Raw genomic sequence first — 16,099 nt, 5'->3', positions numbered from 1 at the left:
TTCAAAATATCAACATCAAAATGCTGCTCAACAGAAATGCCCTATCCCACTATCTTGGAAAGTTGGGTGGAAATTGAGATCTGGACGGACACGAGATTGATTAAAGTTGTTTACTTAGAACTTCAGTGGTATATGACAATAGTAATCTGTTTTCCCAGTAAAAGATGAAGACACCATGTACAAAACCCCTCCCACTCCCCTCCTACCTGGGGGGGGGAGCTCTCCCCTCATTGGTTGCCATACAACTCAATCGAAGCTCATTAAGAACGATCATGTCAATCTGAAAAACCTGGGGCTACCACTTTAAATACTTCAACCTTTTTAAACCAATCAGCACGGACCACTAGAGATGAGTTATTGACTCCACATTGCATGACTGTGGTGTGTGGCGGCAAAGGTATTTACTTTGTATCGTTATGTAGATTTATATTGTTTGATTGTTGTACGTAGAAGTGCACCTGTATTTGCTAATTGTGTAATGCTGTAGTGTTTGGAGTATTTCAGGTTGGGTGTTTGCCCTTTATTTACTGTGTGCTTCTGTTTTCCATTAATGCCAGGTTTCTGTTCATCCTAGTGTAACCATCTACATCCTCCTCTACATCACCATCTTTTATCATCTGTTACACTGTCTGAATCCTACAAAAACCGAAGATGCAAATCTAGTCAATAAAAGGTCAAAAGGTTGGCAGACATGCCCTTTGCGGTACCTCCCATCCGTCCTACCCAGTTTCTTTGAGCTATTTGACACACCAGTTATTGATGGTGTAACAGATTGGTGTGGATAGTGTCACATGTTTCCTGGATGATACTCTAGCCTACCCCAGGGCGCTTTTCTCAACTTGGTTCTATTTCCCGGCTGGCTGCAGCGAGCCTTTTGCATGTTCCCTCTGCTAGTCAGAGTGAGTGACGAGATTGGGAAGGGAATGAATCACAGCAGGGTCGTTGTTCTCAGAACTAATCAGATCACTTGGCCTGCCCTGAGCCATATATCTTTGTAAGCTCTTTAATTTAATTGAGTCGGGATGAGAGTGCCTGAATGAAATGCCTTCCTATGTGTAACTGAGCCCCAGCAAGACAACATACAGTATTAGATTTCTGTTTGAAAAAGGGTTTTGCCATGGTTTTGTATTTTATAGGATTTCTGTCACAAAACAAAGGGTCATATCCCCTTTCCGCAGAGCATGAGCATTACAACCTACCTGCTGCACCCCTAAAATGTAATATGCTCTGCAGCAAGCAGGTGACAAGGTTTTATCCTCAGTTTTTACCTGTATTGCCTAATATGAAATTATCTGAAGCTTTTTTTTTAAACATTTGAATTGGCTGAAAAAGACAGTCATCAAAAGTGACAGATTTGTCAGACACGACCTGTTACAAACACTTACCTTATTGGATTTCTTGGTCACCTGGTTTAGTGGTTGGATGCATTTGCACCCGACTCATTGGGGATGCTGTGGCTCCTTCAGGACTTTCTCTTTCAGCTCTATTAGCATGTTACTATAAGGTAAGGACTCATTTTATGGATGGGAGACGTAAACTCCCTGGCTGTTAGTTTGTGGCTGGCTGGCACCACTGTCTTTTTATATCCACTTTGGGAAACACTTCCAACCAGACTAGTTTAATTTGGGCGTACAAAAGACTTACTGTACTGGAATTACTATGTTGCTGGTATTACTTTGAGAAGTTTCTCCATAGCATAGCTAGTGACACCTGTGTGCATATGTCTAAGTGGAGTCTGAACATAGCTGAGTGAGACCACCTGTGCAAATGCATTACCTGGGGCAGCTGGATTTTCCAAGAGCACAACAGTAACTGAGGTGAAACAGGAAGCATCTTACTTCATATGTAGCCAGAGGGAGGCTGTGAAAGCCAGACATATGGCAGCAAAGACAGAGAGCCTTCTTCAGGCTGCTTGGCCCTGGCTTCGGATGTGGGTTAGAATATGAATTTTAAAAAGTCAATGTTAAACACTGAGTCATGCCAGTGACGCACAGTAGCAGTTATCCAAACATGTCTGATCCCCACAGGTAACAGGCCAGGGCAATGAGGTCACTGAAAAGGCTTCAACAGAGAGTTGAATAGCTTTAATTCAGAATACACGTGCCACACAGGAGGGGGAATGTTGGGGGGAGGAGCACAGTCTGGTAGAGGAGAAAAGAGGGCTCTGTAGTTCTGAACTCTAAACTTGCCAGACTTTACACCGTCAACTGCTTCTAATCCAAGGTCTTTAGATTTGGATCTCAATTGCAGGAAAGCCGATATGTTGAAGTCCAAAAGCACAACTGTTTATGCTATAACTGTTGGAGACGTGCTGACTGGACAGAGAAAGCTGCTGTGCTTGTAGGAACACGTCTAATCGCAAAGTTTTCTCCTCATGTCTGCTGCTGTGCTCTACAGCAGGCAGCCTGTTTTGTCTAAAGTATGGCACTCTCCACACTCAAACGTTGTTAGAATGTTCTCATTGTTATTTATTTTATGCATCGCTTATACTTGGCGCTAACATGGGTCCTTTGTCCTGATCTTGTTTACATTCTGATTGTGGCCACTTTTTCAGACATGCGTCGACACATGGTGCTAATGTTTTTTATCCACCCACTGTCTGCATTGTGACCAGATTTCCCTCTATGCTAATTATTTGTCAGATATTATTTCAAAATGTATATTTTTTAAGACATTGATGCCATAAGTCCATGTTGCCACCTGTCAATGATTTTAGAAGGCAGGAAAATTATGGAAATAGTTTTACTCCACATCTGTCTACACATGAGATATCCATACACATTGTGTACCTGATTACCTCCTGAGGTGGTCAAGAAGATCAGATCACAATGTGTTTTTTTTTGTCTACACCTGTCAAAACATGTGGGCACAATCAGAAAGTGAACAAGATTAGGACAAATGATGCATGTTAGCACCAGGTATAAACAGGGCTTTAGACAGCATAAACTGTGTTACAGCCCCTCTAGGTGTCGAAAGCGCTCCACAGGGATGCTGGCACATGTTGACGCCAATGCTTCCCACTGCTGTGTCAAGTTGGCTGGATGTCCTTTGGGTGATGGACCATTCTTGATACACACGGGAAGCTGTTGAGCGTGAAAAACCCAGCAGTGTTGCAGTTCTTGACACAAACCGGTGCACTTGGCACCTACTATCATACCTCGTTCAAAGGCACTTAAATCTTTTGTCTTGCCCATTCACCCTCTGAATGGTACACATACACAATCCATGTCTCAATTGTTTCAAGGCTTAAAAATATTTGTTTAACCTGTCTCCTCTACACTGATTGAAGTGGATTTAACAAGTGACATCAATAAGGGATCATAGCTTTGACCTGGATTCACCTGGTCAGTCTGTCATGGAAAGAGCAGGTGTTAATAATGTTTTTTCTCTCAATGTATGCTAGATGACATGAGATATAGGGCTGGGGCAGGGAGGCAGTAGTGACTGAAACACCTGACAGAGTGCCTTTTCATCAACTCTAAAGTATATGAATCTTCCAGGTAGACTTTAAAGGGGTAACAAATATTTATATGAAGATGTAATTAATAACACACACACAAACAATGCCATTGAATGCTCCTGTTCTGTCTCCTCTCATGGCTGCCACCAAACTACTGGCTGCTGGAGCCACACAGCTCCATTATATGGCCAACAGCTCCACTGTGTGGGGATGCAACTCCGTTTTCCATATTTTCAGATTCTAAAGGATTCAATGTAATTCCCTAGGTTCTAATATGGGTTGTTTTTGCTCCGGAGCATCCTCCAGATCTGCACACTTTGGCCTACGTGTAAATAAAAAGTAAGAGGCCAAATGTGTTGTTACTGCCTCCATCTGAAATCTGAACAAACTGTAAATTGCTGATTCATGTGATATACAGTACATGTTTTACAATACAAATGAACTTTCATATAAAAATATAACTTGGTAATGTATTGTTTCAAAAGTCTTATTTCTGATTTTGGTGTCTGTATACTGTCAAGTTGAGAAAGAGAGAGCTGTGCGTGTCCATGGCAGTGTGAAGATCCCAGAGCCTCCTCACCCTTCCATTCCCACCCAGCTACTGCCCTTGTTGCTCCTCTCCCCTCCCCCTGCCTGGCTGCCTCCCTGGCCATATTTTTAAGGCTTCTGTGAGATAGTAAATAATTCAGTCAGCGGCGCTGCGTACAGGTCCTAACGTGGGGAATTGCAGCCTCACTCCCGCAGTCTGCGCTCTGACCGCAGCTCTAGGGAGAACACACACACACATCCAGGGAAGCTGCAGAGCACACACACACGCACACAGTGAATATGCCCTCTCTCTGGCTCTGCTCTCTCACTCTCTGCTTCTCTCTCTTTTGATCTGCCTCTCCAAATCTTCAGTCATTTGAAATCTCAGCATCAACACTACTACTGCTGCTGCTGCTACAAGATAACCAGAGAAAACACAACTTCTTGAGGCTCAGTAGTCTTTGTCACTAGTCCCTGTCCATCTGTCTATCCAAAGAGGAAATATGCTGGATGCAGGATCGAGAAGGGTCCTGGGATGGCTGAGGCTGTTGGCCGGCCTAAGTCTGCTTCTCTGCCTAGTGGGGGAGACAGGGGCCAAGAGGGTCCCCAAAATCCCCCGCTGTCCTGTCACCTGCTCCTGCACCAAAGACAGTGCCTTCTGTGTGGATACCAAGGCTATCCCCAAGAGCTTTCCCCCTGGGATCATCTCTCTGTGAGTACAACATTGATCACTCTGTCTGTTTCTGTATACTCTCTCTGCTTTTTGGTCTATTCCTTACATTTCCTTCCAAAATGATAAAACCAGCTGTTGATAATGTACCTAAAGACTTACTAGATGGAAGATCTGTGATGTCATGCATGGTTTTTACAGATTACTTAATAAGTCATGGACTAGCCTGTTGACCTTACATTAGGCTACACTTTTACAACAAGGTCATTTGGGCTTTACAATATATTCTACTGTCTGGTTTCCAAAAGCTTATACTGTATAAAATCACTGATCCTTTTTTGGTAACTTCTTCAGTTATACCACGTTATCTTTTCCAAACAACAGTGAACCGTGTCTCTGAAAATGCCATTATCAAGAGAGCAAGATGGTGTTTGTGCTCCTCAAGAACGTGTGTCTGATTTTAAAGAGACTTAAGAGAAAGAAAGGAGCAGGTTCACCATGGCCTGTGTGTTTTGATGGACAGGGCTAGGTCAGCCACGACATGCTAATGAAAGATGACAAATGGGCACTTTGTGTCCCTGTGCCTCAGTCTCTCCTCATTCTTGGACAGAAGTCAGGGGGAGCTGGCAGAAATTAGACTACATTGATTGGAGTAGAGCAATGGGACGTGCCTTAGCCCTCCTGGGAGAGACACTTACAACAGATTCACATCTCACAGCAAAAGACATGCATGTCCTCCAAGGGATAGTAACCTTACAAAGGTTAGATAAATAGCACGCAGTAAATGGAATGACAATAATGTAATAGATACTGTAGCATAGGACTCAGTATGGTTACATTTTAGTTATATGTTTACTTTGATTTTAGTTGATATTGATGCAATGTATTATCTTTCTGTAATTGAACATAATGTTCTTGTATTTAAAGAGCTTGGGGAATTGAAGAGCACAAGCACTACAAGGTGGAGGTAGCCTCATTTTAAAGTGATGAATACACGAACCTGTGAATAAAGAAACTGTGTGTCCTAGTTTCAAAAGATTACAGAATGAGCCACATGAGCTCTTGGTAAAACATGCCGTTCTGCATGTTTAGTTCTGTCAATAGATTGACTGTGCCTGGGGACTTGGGAGGACATTCCCTTGCAGTCTCTGACCACTCATATTGATTAGGTGGGATGCAGCACCAACATCCATCAGGCCCTAACAATTCTTATTTCTCCCCTTCAAATGTACAAAAACTAAAAGTCTGTGACCAGATATTTTTTTTACCAAAAGCTATGCTCATAAACATGTTATTCTCATGAATACATCAGACTTCACAAAAACATATGTGGCTGACTGGCAACATATACACATTTAGCGTGGAACAACAAGCCCTTGTGCACAATGGGGGTTGGATTTGATATAATAAGCATGATGACATTGACTTAATGTTAGTTGATAGAGCCTGGATGATAAGTTGATTGTCTGTACTTCTCAGGACAATGGTGAATGCAGCCTTCACTACAATCCCAGAGGGAGCCTTCTCCCACCTGCACCTGCTGCAGTTCCTGTGAGTATTCATGCATGTCCCATCATCCTATCCTCACCCTTCCTGTCTGAGGTAGAGGAATTAGAGCAGTCTCAACTTAACTTCTGTGGCTTGGGTCAATGAAAATGCTAAACATGTTCTCTCCAAAACACATCTTCTGTACAACAACAAAAACTCAGCTCGACCAATCTCGCTGGTTGTTTTGGAGACAAATCAGGATAATAGATGTTGGATGGCTAAACATATACAGTGCATTCAGAAAGTATTCATACCCCTTGACTTACTCCACCATTTGTTGTGTTACAGTCTGTATTCAAAATTGAATAAATCAAGAAAAATCTCACCCATTGACACACAATACCACACAATGACAAAGTCAAAACATGTTTGTAGAAATTGTAGCATATTTATTGAAAATTATATAGAAATATCTCATTTACATAAGTTTTCACACCCCTGAGTCAATATTTTGTAGAAGCACCTTAGGTGGCGATTACAGCTGTGCGTCTTTTTTTGGTAAGTCTCAGAGCTTTGCACACCTGGATTGTAAAATATTTAAGTCATTCTTTTTAAAATTGTTCAAGATCTGTCAAGTTGCTAGAAAGCCATTTTCAAGTCTTGCCATAGATTTTCAATCCAATTTAAGTCAAAACTGTAATTAGGCCACTGGAACATTCAATGTCATCTTGGTAAGCAACTCCAGTGTAGATTTGGCCTTGTGCTTTATGTTATTGTCCTGCTGAAAGGGGAATTCATCTCCCAGTGTCTGTTGGAAAGCAGACTGAATCACGATTTTCTCTAGAATTTTGTCTGTGCTTATAGCTGTTCCATTTATTTTCATCCTATTTCCATTTTATTCAACCCTAATCCTTGGCAATGACAAGCATACCCAAAACATGATGCAGCCACCACCATGCTTGAAAATATGAAGAGTGGTTCTTAGTGATGTGTTGGATGTATCGCAACATAACACTTTGTATTCAGGGCAAAAAGTGTATTTCTTTGCCAATTTTTTTTTGCAGTATTATTTAAGTGCCTTGTTGCAAACAGGATGCAATGTTTAGAATATTTTTATTCTGTACAGGCTTCCTTCTTTCACTCTGTGGAGTAACTACAATGTTGTTGATCTATCCTCCGTTTTCTCATATCACAACCATTAAACTGACAATTGGCCTTATGGTGAAATCCCTGAGCAGTTTCCTTCCTCTCCAGAAACTGAGTTAGGAAGGACGCCTTTATCAGTGGAGGCTGCTGAAGGGAGGGTGGCACACTAATGTCTGGAGTGGAGCCAATGGAATGGCATCAAACACATATAAACCACGTTTGTTTTTGATACCATTCCACCCATCCTGCTCCAACCATTACCAGAAGCCCGTCCTCCCCAATTAAGGTGCCACCAATCTCCTGTATCTTTGTAGTGACTGTGTGTCCATCCAAAGCCAAATTAATAATGTCGCTGTGCTCAAATGGATGTTCAGTGTCTGCTTTTTAATTTGTTACACATCTACCAATCGGTACCCTTCTTTGCAAGCCATTGAAAAACCTCCCTGGTCTTTGTGGTTGAATCTGTGCTTTAAATGTCCTACTCGATTGAGGGACCTTACAGGTAATTGTATGTGTGGGGTACAGAGATGGGGTAGTCATTAAAAAATTGTTAACCACTTATTAAACACGGAATGAGTCCATTCAACTTACTATGCGATTTGTAAAACACATTTTTATTCCTGAACTTATTTAGGCCTGCCATAATAAAGGGGTTGAATACTTATCAACTCAAGACATTTCAGCTTTACATTTTCTATTAATTGTAAAAAAAAAAAAATAATCCACAAACAAAATTCCACTTTGAAATTATGGGTTATTGTGTGTAGATCAGTGACACAAAATATACATTGAATCAATGTTTTATTCAGGCTGTAACACAAAATATGGAAAACGTTCAGGGGTGTGAATACCTTCTGAAGGCACTGTAATTAGATAAGAAGTACAAGTTGTGAAGTAACATTTGTTTGACAATACAATCACTATAAATGTCTTGAAATAAACTGTTATTGAAAACAGTGGTGACATGGCATTAGTGAGTAAAGTGGCTCTGTATCAGTGTCATCACCCATGACTGACTCCCTTCAGTTCTCTTCTATTTAAACAATGGCTTATCTGTCTACGCAGATTCAATGGAGTGTGTGTGTTAAGATTAAGTGGTTTCAGTTTATATTAAAGCCGACCCATACTATGTATATTGAATACTTGATCGCTGCCTTGAAATTGAATACTTCTTCCTATGTCCACTTCACACGAATTCAAGTGATTTATTTGTTACTGGAGGAGATGCTTTGTACACTAATTGTGTCCATTTGCAATCAAGTGTAAATAAATACACATTTACAGTACCGGTATTGAGTAATATGTCTTCTAACCTCTCCAGCAGTATTTTTCTGGACATTAAATGGAAAGTGAAACATTTAATTCCAGTGTTTTGTAAACCTCTCCATTTCTCTACCTTTCTGCAGTCTTCTGAACTCCAATACCTTCACTGTGGTTGCTGATGATGCCTTTGCAGGTCTGTCACACCTGCAGTACCTGTAAGTGTCCTATTTTGTGCCTTCATTCAGTCACAGACATACACACATGTATGTATGTATGTATGTATGTATGTATGTATGTATGTATGTATGTATGTATGTATGTATGTATGTATGTATGTATGTGTGTGTGTGACTATATACAGTTGAAGTCTGAAGTTTACATACACTTAGGTTGGAGTCATTAAAATTCATTTTTCAACCACTCCACAAATTTCTTGTTAACAAACTACAGTTTTGGCAAGTCGGTTACGATATCTACTTTATGCATGAAACAAGTAATTTTTCCAACAATTGTTTACAGACAGAATATTTCACTTATAATTCACTGTATCACAATTCCAGTGGGTCAGAAGTTTACATACATTAAGTTGACTGTGCCTTTAAAAAGCTTGGAAAATTCCAGAAAATGATGTCATGGCTTTAGAAGCTTCTGATAGGCTAATTGACATAATTTGAGTCAATTAGAGGTGTACCTGTGGATGTATTTCAAGGCCTACCTTCAAACTCAGTGTCTCTTTGCTTGACATCATGTGAAAATCAAAAGAAATCAGCCAAGACCTCACAAAAAAAATTGTAGACCTCCAAAAGTCTGGTTGATCCTTGGGAGCAATTTCCAAACGCCTGAAGGTACCACATTTATCTGTACAAACAATAGTACGCAAGTATAAACACCATGGGACCACGCAGCCGTCATACCGCTCAGGAAGGAGACGCGTTCTGTCTCCTAGAGATGAACGTACTTTGGTGCGAAAAGTGCAAATCAATCCCAGAACAACAGCAAAGGACCTTGTGAAGATGTTGGAGGAAATAGGTACAAAATGATATATATCCACAGTAAAACGAGTCCTATATCGACATTACCTGAAAGGCCGCTCAGTAAGGTAGAAGCCACTGCTCCAAAACCGTCATAAAAAAGCCAGACTACGGTTTGCAACTGCACATGGGGACAAAGATCGTACTTTTTGGAGAAATGTCCTCTGGTCTGATGAAACAAAAATAGAACTGTTTGGCCATAATGACCATCGTTATGTTTGGAGGAAAAAGGGGGAGGCTTGCAAGTCAAAGAGCACCATCCCAACTGTGAAGCACGGGGGTGGCAGCATCATGTTGTGGGGGTGCTTTGCTGCAGGAGGGACTGGTGCACTTCACAAAATAGATGGCATCATGAGGCAGGAAAATGATGTGGATATATTGAAGCAACATTTCAAGACATCAGTCAGGAAGTTAAAGTTTGGTCGCAAATGGGTCTTCCAAATGGACAATGACCCCAAGCATACTTCCAAAGTTGTGGCAAAATGGCTTAAGGACAACAAAGTCAAGGCATTGGAGTGGCCATCACAAAGCCCTGACCTCAATCCTACAGAAAATTTGTGGGCAGAACTGAAAAAGCGTGTGCGGGCAAGGAGGCCTACAAACCTGACTCAGTTACCAAAATTCACATTCTTAAAATAAAGTGGTGATCCTAACTGACCTAAGACAGGGAATTTTTACTAGGATTAAATGTCAGGAATTGTGAAAAACTGAGTTGAAATGTATTTGGCTAAGGTGTATGTAAACTTCCGACTTCAACTGTATATGCTCAACAAACATTCTATCTGAAAGGATGAGGAAGTGGTGTTACAATGAAAGATGACTATGGTGTCCAGTCCTCAGTCAAACAAGGAAAGCTCAAGTAACATTGAATATTGAACCTCCTCCTACGAGAGACTAGTCTTCCTGCCTTTGTGGGGCCTGATAAAGCTGAGCATGCCGTTTTGTTAATTGACAGGAAGTTGGCCACCAGGAAATATTAAGTTGCTGATGCCATCACATTTGCTGCTTTCCATGTAAGCAATGCATTAGGCTCCATAAAGTGATTGTGTGGCTCTGGCTGCAGCCCAGCCCCAGAGCTCTGCAGCACCCAGCCAGCTCTACCCGAGGTAGCTCCTCACTGTGAATGCTAATGAACTCATATCTTCATATCCAGTGCTGCTCCAAATGGGAGACTGACTGCAGGCTGGCTGAGCTCACACTGTGTAGCCCTGGGATGCCTCACACATCCAGAATGAAGACAGAGAATGCACCTGTAGCCAATTGTCACTTGTAGTCATCTTTCATCATTCCATCAACTAAAATTATAGATTCATCATCCTAAAATAAGGAGATGTTGGTGATATGATGAGAAATTCTCATGTGTGCATTGTTTTGTAGAGATTAATTGTGGTTGTCATTTGTGTAGTACAGGTAGTTCACAGAGCTATGTTCGCATGAGTAACTTAAGCCAAATATTGTCTAATCGACAACTTGTTTGATAGTTGGTAACATTTGCACAGTAACATTATTTTAGTTTCTAAGTGGCTCAGTTCAAAGTCCAAATAGCTGAACTTTGATACAGGGCTCAGACTATATTTATTGCTGAACCCATGTAGAGGCACTCTACTAACTATCTGATGACAGGGCAGTTTTGCCAATAAGTCAATTCTCGATTTTAAGTATACCCAAGAGACGTACACCTGCTACGTTACCTTCATTAGAAAAATGTGAGCGGATGATTAATGGTTGTTTTGGACGCTTTGCACCATAGCCAGTAAAAGATTCCATCCCCCTCTTTTCTTTACAACTTGGCTTATCCTCAAGGTTAGTTCCGCTCTTACTGCAGACAGTCCAGCCAGCAGCCAGGTCCGTTCCCATTATAGCTGCTTAAGATTCAGGAAGCATTCCCTGGCAGCTAAATGAAATCTCTCAAAGTTTGCAGGACATGTTCCCCTTAGTAACAGGCTTTTGAAGTAAATAAATAAGGGAAAGACGGAGACACAATCAAATATCACACTCTGAATATGGAAAACAAGGCTGTGTACTGTCCATGAGTGACATGGCAATGTATTAAAATGGTCTTGATTGAATTACAGTACCAGTCAAAAGTTTGGACACAGATTCATTCAAAGGGTTTTCTTTATTTTTACTATTTTCTACATTGTAGAATAATAGTGAAGACAGATATGAAAAAACACATGGAATTATGTAGTAACCAAAAAAGTGTTAAACAAATCAAAATATATTTTAGATGTTAGATTCTTCAAAGTAGCCAACCTTTGTCTTTATGACAGAAATAAAGAAACCCTGGAATGAGTCGGTGTGTCCAAACCTTTGACTGGTACTGTATGTTGGAAAATGACCCCCAGTTCTACCACAAAGCATGTTTTTTATTATAAGGATCTTGATTATCATGATCGCTTTCTTCAGAAGTCTACTATCTATCTGTGATACAGTATATTGACTGATCCTGTGTCTCTGTATGCCCATCAGATTTATAGAGAACAATGATGTCCAAGCCTTGTCAAAGCATACCTTCAGAGGGCTCAAATCCTTGACTCACCTGTGAGTACATCTTCTGACTTTTTCTCTGTAAATATCAATGGAAGGATACTAGTTGCGCATTGCATGGACATGTTATGATTTTTTTTTTTCTTCTTCTAATTCTTATCTCTGTCTCTTGTAGTTCTCTGTCAAATAATAACCTGCAGTTCCTTCCACGAGAACTCTTCAAATATCTTGATATTTTGACAGACTTGTAAGTACACTACTTTTTGAAAGGGAACACGTTAGCCTTATCATAGGTTTCATCTTGTGATATGTTTTCGAAACGAGTAACTAAGTTATTACCATGTTATTACAACTTTATTCAGCGCTGTAATTGAAAATGCGCTACCAAGAATCCTTACTACAGACAGTTTTATAAGAACTGTCATTCTATTGTTCTGTGTGTTATCCAGAGACCTGCGGGGTAACTCGTTCCGCTGTGACTGTAAAATCAAGTGGCTGGTGGACTGGATGGAGAAGACCAACACCTCTGTCCCTGCCATCTACTGTGCCAGCCCATTTGAGTTCCAAGGCCGCAGAATTCATGATCTCACCCCACGAGACTTCAACTGTATCAGCGCAGGTTTGCCCCCAATCATCTTGAAATGAATTTCACAGGACAGCGAGGCACTTAATTGATAGATTGATAATCCTCATTGCTCTCTTTCCCTGTAGACTTTGCAGTTTATGAGACTTTTCCCTTCCAGTCTGTGTCAGTGGAGTCCTATGAATTCAACGACAATCAGTTTGTGGCCTTTGCCCAGCCTGATACTGGGTTCTGTACACTGTTTGTATGGGATCATGTGGAAATGGTCTTCCGGAGGTACCATAATATAACAGGTAAGTTTCTCCTTTTACTTCAGTCTTTTTTAATATAACAAATCATGCCACAAGACAACCAATGCATTCAACTGTTATCACTTAATTATAGACCAAGGGATTTTACATTGTATCTTTAAGTACACAGAGGAGACTGAAGTCAGCTAAACCTGCTACTTTCGGCTTCTTTGTTTCTCCTAGCTCGCTCCGCTGTCTATTGCAAGCCTGTGGTCATAAACAACACTCTTTACATGGTTGTGGCTCAACTTTTTGGAGGATCCCACATCTACAAGTGAGACTTATTCCAATTCTTTATCATTGATTTGTTCATTTTCCTAGCCATTGGCACTTTTCCATTAAGACTTACCCACACACCAGCGAGCCACCAGTGTTTTATGTTATTGTAAGCTCTGGTGTAATTGTGTTTCCATCAGAGTATGACACTTAAGACTTCCCACTGGGCACAGACGTCAATTCAACGTCTATTCCACGTTGGTTCAACGTAATTTCATTGAAATTACGTGAAAACAGCGTTGATTCAACCAGTGTGTGCCCAGTGGGTTGTGGCGAACACAATCAACAACTTATGCATCATTCAAGACTGTTGATTTGTGAGAAGGTGTTAAAGTTCAGTTATCAAGTGTTATGTAAATGACAGCTGAAAAGTACCAGCCGCCTGGCTTGGCCCCAAGTTAGAGCAGGTCTGCCGGAGCCATGGCCCAGTGAGACACGGGTGCCAGCCCTTGTAGATGGAAACAGAAAAGTCTGAACCTTTTGGGTAAAACACTGGGGTAAATCCTTATTGAAAATGTGCCAAAATTGTGTTACGATTAGATGTTTGTGATGATGATTTCGGGATGGCTGACCTGATTGACACCTTTTCAGGTGGGAAGAGGACCCACAGCGATTTGTGAAGATCCAGGACATTGACACCACACGTGTGAGGAAACCCAACTTTGTTGAGACCTTCCAGCTGGATGATGAGTGGTACTTTGCCGTGGCAGACAGTTCCAAGGCAGGCTCTACGAGCATATACCGCTGGAACAGCAACGGTTTCTACTCCCATCAATCCCTTCATCCCTGGCATCGTGACACCCATGTGGAGTTCCTAGATGTGGAAGGGAAGCAGCGTCTCATTCTCTCCAGTGCCTCCCAGCCCCCAGTGGTTTACCAGTGGAACCGCAGCCTGCGCCAGTTTGCCTTTCATTCCCAAATCACTGAGACTTTCGACGTGCAGATGGTCAAGCATTTCTGGGTGCGCAACGTCCTCTACCTTTGCCTTACACGCTTCATTGGTGACTCCAAGATTCTCCGATGGGAGGGGCAGCGCTATGTTGAGATTCAGACCTTGCCCTCACGTGGCTCCATGGCTGTGTATCCATTCACTGTGGGTCCCCGCCAGTATCTTCTCCTAGGGAGTGATTTCTCCTTCTCTCGAGTTTACCTGTGGGATGACCTCACCCAGCGCTTCCAGCCCTTCCAGGAGCTCAACATGAGAGCACCCCGGGCCTTCAGCTTGGTGTCAGTGGACAACAAAGACATGCTGCTGGCAGCCAGCTTTAAAGGCAACACCCTAGCCTACCAGCACCTAATAGTGGATCTCAGTGCCAAATAGACCAATCCAGCCGAATCTACAGTATGAGACCATTCATTAATCTGTGCTGTTCTTGTGGAGAAGACATCTAAGCCATGCAACTAAATGCCTGTTAAATTGGCAAAACAAAATGTAATAGTACTAATGAACAGGAAATGCATGATATTTTCTGATGTGTCTGATTGAATCAATTAAAACTAGATGTGTAATGACAGAACATATCACCATAAGTAATACATAGTACATCACTATGCAACATCACTACTTACTTGACCTACCATTCATTTATGCTATGTGGGAAATATAATGGGAGGTTCCAATGCAGATATAGTACAAATATAAGTAACATCAGATTATGTGAAATGCATGTGCATCTACTGAACTTTTCTATTGGATGTTATAAAATCCTTTAATTCATGAATATCAATATAGGAAAATAACTGTTCACATCAAATAGTTGGACATTCTATGAAATGATAGTTAAGATATTTTGTTCAAAGCAATACTGTAATCTGCATGCCATAATGTTCTCTTTACAGTAGATAATCTTTTATAAAATTATTCTGTATACATTTTATATTGCATCAAGGTAATAATAGCAATACGTGTTAATAGGTTTCGCTCTGTTGATCCTGAATGATACCAATATATTTTTGTTTAATTACAATGCATGTGTACATGGAAGGTTGTCAAGCTCCTGTCATCACCGTGTGTATGTGTGTGATATATATGTAGTTGTGATGTCTTCACTATTATTCTACAATGTAGAAAATAGTAAAAAAATTAAGAAAAACCCTGGAACACCTACTCATTCCAGGGTTTTTCTTAATTTAAAAAAAAAACTATTTTCTACATTGTAGAATAATAGTGAAGACATCACAACTATGAAATTACACATATGGAATCATGTAGTAACCAAAAAAGTGTTCAACAAATCAAAATATATTTGAGATTCTTCAAAGTAGCCACCCTTTGCCTTGATGACAGCACACTCTTGGCATTCTCAAGCTTTGGACTGGTACTGTATATATTTTTGAAATATCTACAAGCCTGTTTTTGCTTTGTCATTATGGAGTATTGTGTGTAGATTGATGAGGGGGGAAAAACTATTGAATCCATTTGAGTAAGGCTGGAACGTAACAATGTGGAAAAAGTCAAGTTGTCTGAATACTTTCCGAATGCACTGTACAATACTGTTCGTTGCCTTACATTTGTTTTGGACTTGGGGACTGTGAAGAGACCCCTTGTGGCATGTCTAGTGGGGTAAGTATGTCTGTCAGAACTGTATGTTATTTTCAACAAAGTAATGTTTCTCATACAAACAAGAAGTGATGCAGTCTATCTTTCCTCTACCTTGAGCCAAGAGAAACGAATGCATCTTGTTGATATTAGCCCTCTGTGTGAATGCTGCTCACATTTATATAACCAGACAATACTCAAGATGTGATAAAACCAGAGCCTGCAGGACTTGTTTGGTTGAATGGGTTGTTAAAAAAAGCAGAGCACATCTTTATCATAGTCCTCCCCATCTTTACAACAACAGAATCAATATGCTTAGACCATAACAGTTTACC

General features: G+C 40.8%; 1 protein-coding gene across 1 annotated transcript; it reads left to right on the top strand.

Moving 5' to 3' along the window:
• Nucleotides 1-324: 324 nt before the first annotated feature.
• Nucleotides 325-15,314, top strand: LOC106585567 (leucine-rich repeat LGI family member 3). The gene is made up of 10 exons (XM_014171937.2): nt 325-397; nt 4,485-4,700; nt 6,138-6,209; nt 8,699-8,770; nt 12,059-12,130; nt 12,252-12,323; nt 12,526-12,695; nt 12,788-12,952; nt 13,133-13,223; nt 13,817-15,314. The coding sequence occupies exons 2-10, from the start codon at nt 4,492-4,494 to the stop codon at nt 14,544-14,546; spliced, it is 1,653 nt and encodes a 550-aa protein (XP_014027412.1). The 5' UTR covers nt 325-397; nt 4,485-4,491; the 3' UTR covers nt 14,547-15,314.
• Nucleotides 15,315-16,099: the final 785 nt, after the last annotated feature.

The sequence above is a fragment of the Salmo salar genome, chromosome ssa24 (genome assembly GCF_905237065.1).
Source record: "Salmo salar chromosome ssa24, Ssal_v3.1, whole genome shotgun sequence".
Lineage (NCBI taxonomy): Eukaryota > Metazoa > Chordata > Actinopteri > Salmoniformes > Salmonidae > Salmo > Salmo salar.
Note: the sequence above shows the minus strand (reverse complement) of the source record. Positions and strands in the feature narration are given on the sequence as shown.

Coding starts and splice junctions, on each gene's coding strand:
- LOC106585567 (XM_014171937.2), top strand. CDS start 4,492: ATGCTGGATGCAGGATCGAGAAGGGTCCTGGGATGGCTGAGGCTGTTG. Junction 12,953..13,132: donor GAGGTACCATAATATAACAG/GTAAGTTTCTCC, acceptor TGTTTCTCCTAG/CTCGCTCCGCTGTCTATTGC. Junction 13,224..13,816: donor GGAGGATCCCACATCTACAA/GTGAGACTTATT, acceptor ACACCTTTTCAG/GTGGGAAGAGGACCCACAGC.